This window comes from Oryza sativa, chromosome 10 (assembly GCF_034140825.1).
Source record: "Oryza sativa Japonica Group chromosome 10, ASM3414082v1".
In the NCBI taxonomy this organism is placed as follows: Eukaryota; Viridiplantae; Streptophyta; class Magnoliopsida; order Poales; family Poaceae; genus Oryza; species Oryza sativa.
Genome location: NC_089044.1, coordinates 916,489 through 924,147, shown reverse-complemented (window position 1 = coordinate 924,147; position 7,659 = coordinate 916,489). Strand labels below are relative to the sequence as shown.

General features: G+C 38.6%; 1 protein-coding gene across 1 annotated transcript; it reads right to left on the bottom strand.

Moving 5' to 3' along the window:
- Window positions 1-1,780: 1,780 nt before the first annotated feature.
- Window positions 1,781-7,152, bottom strand: LOC4347980 (deoxymugineic acid synthase 1-D). The gene is made up of 4 exons (XM_015758390.3): window positions 6,643-7,152; window positions 5,189-5,438; window positions 2,449-2,628; window positions 1,781-2,166 (listed from the first exon to the last, which is right to left on the bottom strand). The coding sequence occupies exons 1-4, from the start codon at window positions 7,050-7,052 to the stop codon at window positions 1,915-1,917; spliced, it is 1,092 nt and encodes a 363-aa protein (XP_015613876.2). The 5' UTR covers window positions 7,053-7,152; the 3' UTR covers window positions 1,781-1,914.
- Window positions 7,153-7,659: the final 507 nt, after the last annotated feature.

Genomic DNA, 7,659 nt, shown 5'->3' with positions numbered 1-7,659 from the left:
TTTACCGAGAGAAGTGTAATCCTAAGTTTTCATGCTGTTGGTGGCATGTTACGGTTAGGGAAATACACCCAGGATCATTTGTGCAAACATCAATTGATGCTAGCGACCCAATCCCTCCAAAGATATTGCTGGGATATTTTGGTGTGCTTGCTTGTAATTTATGAAATTGATATTCAGAATTAATTGAAAATTTTATATACACTTCAATGCATCATCTATTGTGAGCTGAGAAGTTAATTTGAGCAACATATATTGGTCAATTTTAATTTATCTCTAGTTAAAGTCTATTAGTTACATCCAGCAAACAGAAATTTCTAATTAAATTGAAAGCCATTGGCTTTAATCTTATTTGGCTTAAAGGGTAACCTTCCCTGGTTTCTGTTCAAGCAATTTATCAAGCACGAAACGTGCAAAAACTATATATCAAGATGGGACAACTAACCAAATGTTTGCATACTGGCTTTGGCCATCTTCACACACCGTACTTTAACACTGACTCGCAACGAATTACCTCAGATTCTAGCATGCTATTCCAGCTGGTACACAAGCTTTACTGGGTTCTAGCCTCCAATGCTGCCCATGTAGCATCTTGAAGGGCGATGGCCAACCACGCCTCAAGCCCGTCGTCACACGCATGTCGCCAAGAAGGAGAGCAAGGGCAACGCATGATGTGGAGGGGGAAGCCGATGCCTTTGGCTTGGAGGTGGGGGTCGACTTCGATGGCTATCTCCGATCTGCCATCGTGGATCTGATTTTACAGCACCAAACTCGCCTAGAGGCAGCGGCAATAGCTGGGAGGAGGCATGGCTAAGGCGCTCGAGCTCACTGGTGAGGTGGTGCAGGATCCAGTGCGCCTATTCTGGGACGCGGTCGAAACTGGTGATCCACTTCATGGTGGCGGTGGGGAGGTTGGCGGGCTGGCGGCGGCAGTGTGGCCGTGTGCGATGAAGAGACAAGGAGGGGAACATTCTCTCCTTTTTTTTTGGTTACCTAGGGACGTGGAAGGATGTATTTGAAAAAGAGCTTTCTCGAAGGATCCAGAAGAGATTTTGCAAATAGAGAGATCTGACGGATGATAATGTCCGGAGGATATATCGAACGGTCCTTGATTTCTCGATGATGTGGCCCAATCAGATTGCAAGAAACTTTAGTTCTTTCAATACTTTAGATTGGTGAAGTGATACTACCAAGTATCACCGGATATTAGTAAAGTAATACTACTAATAAGTATCACTATATTAGTAATCAACTGGTACCGATACTACTAAGTATCATCTGATACTATTGTTCCATTTTGATCTAACCTAACCGTTTCTCTGGAGAGGCCAAAGCAGCAAAGCAGCCATCAACGGAAGAACGAGGTGTTGCTCCACTTCTTGCTTCGTCATCGGCTTCTTCACTCGTTGCATGTTTGCGCCATCGATTATCCCGTGCGGTCCACAGCCCGGCGCTGGGATTGCCTGGTTTCAGATAGAGCCACTTATGGCCCGCCTGGAACCTAAAGGGGCTTGCGTCTAGGAAAATCACATGTGTAGTAGTGTCGTTGCCATCAACTAGTAGGTCAACCTCTTACAGGTCACGGCGGTGGCAGCAACGGTGGCCGTTGGCAATGGTACCATGCACTTGGACTGTGAGGAGAGCGAGCAGTGCCAAAGGTTGATAGTGGTACAACACGTGGTCAGATCAGGCTTGCGTTGGTTATTAGTCTTATCTGATGGAAAATAAGAAAATAACGTTCCTAGATTTAAAACGATCTCTATGATGTGGACAAGATTGGAGATTTTGACGACTAGTATACTTTCATTCACAAAAGGACATAACATGTGTGCATCATGAGGAAAAGTATGTTGGACTCTGGTACACGAAATTTGAATTCTTCTTGAGCAGTCCATTCATTGGCTGGGCTAGCATTGATCAGGGACCATTAGAAAAAGTCTTGTCACCAGTAATCTCGCCGTCCCAAAACTCATCAACTGTTTTATATGGACCGGTTTTGTGGACGAAGATGTCAAGAGTTCCCCTCCACTCTGGGAGGGTGCTTATCTTGTGACGATCATCATTGGTGAGCTCCCAATCAAAGATGCCTAGATTCTCTCTTAACCTGCTCTTGTTGAAGCTCTTGACGATTACACAATCTCCTTGCTCATACACCCACCTCAAGCATACCTACACTTCCAGTTTGTACTTTCAGTTCTAAATAGTTTCATATCTAGTTAATAAACATGATATGCACGATAAGATTCACTAAACAATGCAACATAGGTATATATAGTATTCACCAGAACAATTATTACCATAAGTTTCATGTATCATCTTATCGGCCATTAAACAAACCACTTTTGCCTTTTGTTTTTCCTGCTACGGTCTCTAAATATAATTGCATAGCTGGAAGCTTAATTTATCATAGCACATATAAAAAATTGACATATATTGCAGTGTTCTGTTTACCTGGGCAATAGTTTTACCCCTCTCCATGGCAATCTGTTTGAGAAGAGGACAATCCATGACAGCATTGTTGCTCCATGGTGTACCCTTTCCACCTAAAGGAGAGTAGGCACAGAGCTGAATTCCTTTCTCCTTGCAGAACTCCCTCAATTTATTTTGCCGACAGTAGGGGTGCACCTCAACCTGCAAGTGTTCATGTAATCCCGTGAACAATATTAATAAATTAATCAATGTACATGTTGAAATGTTTTGGACAAAGAGAATAGAGAAAAAAATGTATATGTACAACTATAATATAAACAGTACCAAGTAGTACTAAGAAAATGTTGTCTCCATACTCATAACTAAAATACCATTTTTCCTTTTTCCTCGCAAAAAAAAAACTAAAATACCATTTCCCTTTTTCTTCTTACAACCCCTCTTAATCTTTTATGTCCTTGTCTCTCTCATCTGTGCATGGCCATGACGAGTAACTACTTAAAAAAATACTACCTCCATATTTTAATGTATGAAGCCGTTGACTTTTTATCCAACGTTTAACTATTCGTTTTATTAAAAAAATTATGTAATTATTATTTATTTTATTGTGACTTGATTCATCATCAAATGTTCTTTAAGCATGACATAAATATTTTCATATTTGCACAAAATTTTTGAATAAAACGAATGATCAAACGTTAGTCAAAAAGTCAACGGCGTCATACATTAAAATATGGAGGGAGTATTTGTTAAGATGATCCATAAGTGATTTACGTGGGCATTTTTCCAACTTGCCTGCAACCAAGCTAGGGCCTATAGAAATCATGGATTTGTGTAGGCAAATTCCAACCCGTGCAGAAATCAATTTTCACGGTGTGGCTCTCTCAAGGACCCACCCATGAAAATAAAATTCCAGTTTAATTTTTATAGACATAAAAAACCCACAAAAATGACTAAACTTCAAAATGTTATAGAAAAATCACTTTATGTCCGATTGAGGTGAACCACGGTTCTCCATGATCCTTGTAATATTTTTCTTCATATGGTTGGGTCCATATTTACTTAAAATATTTATTTTAATATGGTTGCTCACTGCCGTGGTCTTTATATGAGTTGATATATATGTTATGCATCTTGACATTAATGAATGATCAGACACAAAAAAGTATTCCATGAAAGTATTAATATTGTCATATTACAGAAAACACTAATAGAATATCGTATAACTTTGGTTTACCTCAATCAGGTTTAAAATAAATATCTAGAATTGTTTTTAAGTTTGGACTTTCTAACCCTCGTAAAAAGGAAAAAGTTCATATAACCCCCTAAACGTTGAATAAAAATCCATATAACACCCTAAACTTTACAGTCGGACATCATCCACCCCGAACTTTGCAATACAATTCATGTTACCCCTAAATTAGTTTCAGACAGTGGTTTTGCATATTTTAAAGTTTAAACGAGCGATTTAAAAAAACTCGTATAACATACTTACATACCTCAATCATCGGTCTTAAATTATAGTATATAGTAACATCATATTAGTATTATATTGGTATTCATTTATTCAAGTGGAGATTTAACATATATGTCCAAGGCATATGTCACATATTCAAAATCATCCATCGAATATGCAAATTATGTAGTAATCATTTTGTAAAACCACCATATGGGTTACATGAATAGTATTGTAAAGTTTAAGGGTTGGATATCCGGTTTTAAAGTTCAAGGTGCTAGATGGAATTTCATCTAAAGTTTAGGGGGTATATGGACTTTTTCCTTGTAAAAATAGATATCAAAGCTTGTAATGAATATTAGGCACCTAAACGATCTCATATATAAAAACTTTCAACTATAAAGTTGTAGATCTCATTGGGATCTACAATTTCCTGGTAGAACATTTCTCCATCCGAAGTCATTTGAAAACTAAAACAAACAATTTCTAAAATATATCTGAGAATGAAAAATGAATATTTGAACACACCTCAACAATCTGAAATAAACGAACTTTCAACTGCAAAGTTGTTGATTTCGTCAAGGTCTACAATTCTCATATAGAGTTTGCCATCATCTAACTTCATTTGAAAGAGTTACTTTTTTTTCATATTTGAAATTATAAATGATCTCAAATAAAAAGACTATCAACACAAAAGTTGTACATCTCATTGAGAGATACAATTTTCATATTAAGTTTGTCGTCATCCGACTTTATATGTAGTTGCAATTTTTTTTTCATATTTTAGTGGTATTCCCATATTTTATGATGGTTTTCTTACTTACAACCATCCGCTAAATATCGATTTTTAAAGACTGATTTCACAGGTATCTGAATGTAAAAATAGACTTACCTTCATAGCTAGATGGATTTCTTAGATACCCGTCTGTAAAAAGTAGGTTTTCGTAGGTGATTTATGACCTGAGACAGTGTCAATTATTTTTGCAGGTGTATTTTTTCTTGGCTGCCGGAGAAAAAAAATGATATCTTCCTAGAAACGTTTCTTAGTACTGAGACATATATGCAACGGAGGTGAGAGGGCGAGGCTTGATTGGACATTATGGCTGAGTTTGACAGTTACGTGGGCTCTAGCTGATCGTGAAGCTTGACCGGAATCGCCGATGTGGACACTTTTTTTTTTCATTTTTTAATATTGTTATCCCACTAAATAATGCTAATGGGTTTTTCTCTAGTTGATGGTATATATATAGATGCAATTCCAAAAGAGTCAAGATTATTATAATGTATAGGAATGTTTGGAACTTTTACTTGATTTGCTGCAGGAGAGATGGTTGCGAAGGAGAGCAATGTCTCGAGCTTCTTGCAACTGAAGTTGCTAACACCAATAGCCTTGGTGAGTCCTAGCCTTTGGCACTCCTCCATCTCCTTCCACACTCCCTCCATGTCCATCATCACAAGGTCATCCTTGGAATATGTCATTGACTCCGGATCTTCAGCCAACCTCATGCTCACCGGAAAGTGAATCAGGTACAGATCGAGATACTCCATCTGCATCTTCCTACAATATTCGTACAAATCAAATCAACCACACAAGCCAAATGCTTGATCATATATGCACCCTCTATTTTTTTTAATGTTGGTTAGTTAAAAAAGAAAGACAACAATGATGGTGATGGTTCCGCCATCCTACCACCACCGCCGGTTTTGCTAATTGGCGCAGATGCCGAGATGGTCACCGGGGCATGCACGCAAGTGCTGATTTATCGGTAGCTAATTGGCCTAATCCAATTAGGATGGTGCGATTAGCGCCAGCCTCCAATAATGATAACGGTTAGTATTTCCTTTTTCCTTTTTTGCGGGACTTTCCTTTTTTACCGGAGATGTTTACTTTGGTTAGTTGTAGATAATAACCATAATTAATTTTTTTTATATTTAATGATCTTCTTTTACTAATAGATTAAAAAGAAAACTATACGTAAAGTTAACTTTTGAAAACTTTTTCAATCCAGATTTAAAAACTTAAAACTTTCAACTCTAATTTAAATTTTTTAAGTCAAATTTTAAAAACTTTCAACTTGTAGTCTCAAATTTGAAAAATTTTCAACTCAAATTTGAGACTTTTAACGCAGATTTGAAAACTTTCAACTTAAAAATTGAAACTTTCAACCCAGATTTAAAAACTTTCAACTCAAGATTTAAATTTTTTTATATTGAAAAATTTTTAAGTTAAGATTTGAAAACTTTTGACCAAAAAATTTTTTGGTAACACGTGTGCTACCGATTAAAAATTCGAAAAAAAAACATGAAAAAAAAGAAGGAAAACACGTGAGGGGAGAGGAAGCGAAAAAAAGAAAAACGAAAAAGATGGAAAAAAGAAAAACGAAAAAAGATACTAGTGCCCATGCACCAGTTAGCATCCTGGCCACCACCGCCGCTGTCATGTGAAACCACTCACCCATTTCCATGCCTCCCTCCCACAACCTGCTGCTAGTAGGCTAGTTTCTAGCCTATTTCATTTTTATTTTTTACTATTTGTCTTTTCGTATTTCTAGGCGGCTAGCTATTAGAATTTCTTGACGGGTCTCAGATTATACTACATGGATCAAATATAATATTCTAGCTAGGTATATAGAAAATTTATATCGACTGGTTAGAGTAGCTACGCAGCTGGACATGAAGAATGACACGAATAATTAATGATCCCGGTGCAACGCATGAGCATATATAGCTAGTCCAACAAAATAAGTTGCAGTTATACTCACCGGAGCGCACGCCTAAGAGATGGCAGGACATGGCCGGGGTGCGCGTGGGCAACCCATAGCTTGGACGTGATGTAGAGCTCGTCCCGCGACGCGACGAGGCCGGCGCGCACCGCCTCCGCCACGGCGTCGCCGAGGATGGCCTCCGTCTGGTACACGGCCGCCGTGTCGAAGTGCCGGTAGCCGGCCTCGATGGCGCGCAGGACGACATCCTTCACCGTCGACGGGTCGGTCGCGCCGAGCGGGAACGAAGCCGTGCCCATGCCGACCCGCGGCATCGGCTTGCCGGAGCTCAGAGCCGCCTCCGGCATCATCCCCCTCACATGGTCATGGGATCGAACCGATCGAGAGAAATTGAAGATAAGGCTCGACAGCCAATTAATCTGGCCATATATTGGTACGCGAGGCCTCATATCAGCGACTCACCGTGTGACAGCTACAGCCCGAACGACCCAAGTTCTTCATATTTTTTTTTGGGAAAAGGAAAAGAGAATATTTGGGTGCTTTTTGTCGACGGCACTCGCTAGTTGCAACACTATCTCCGTTATTTAATAGATAATACAGTTAGTTTATTTTTAAATTTCTAATATTTATTCATTTAAAGTAAAACGAGTATCAAAAGTTCTACACGAAGCAAACATAATATATTTTTCTATTTGCACAGGACTTTTGAGAAATGATGAATAGTCAAACATATTAATAAAATAACTACATCATATCTATTATATACTAAAAGTCCATTAAACATCCTATAAACACTATTAAGCCGCCACATAGAACTCCCACAATCGCTCGTACATCGCCACGTGGCATTTAATCATCTAGCCATCGATTTTCACTAATATACGGTGGGCCCATTATTTTATACCATTAGATTTATTTATCTAAATAGAAAGGGATAAAAAAAGTGGCCCTCATATCCTACCCCTCCCGTCCAGTACATATGCTTGTGTACGTGCGTATGTGCCTCCCCCATATATTTTATTTCTCTTCTATCTTCCTCTTTTAGTTAGATGGAAA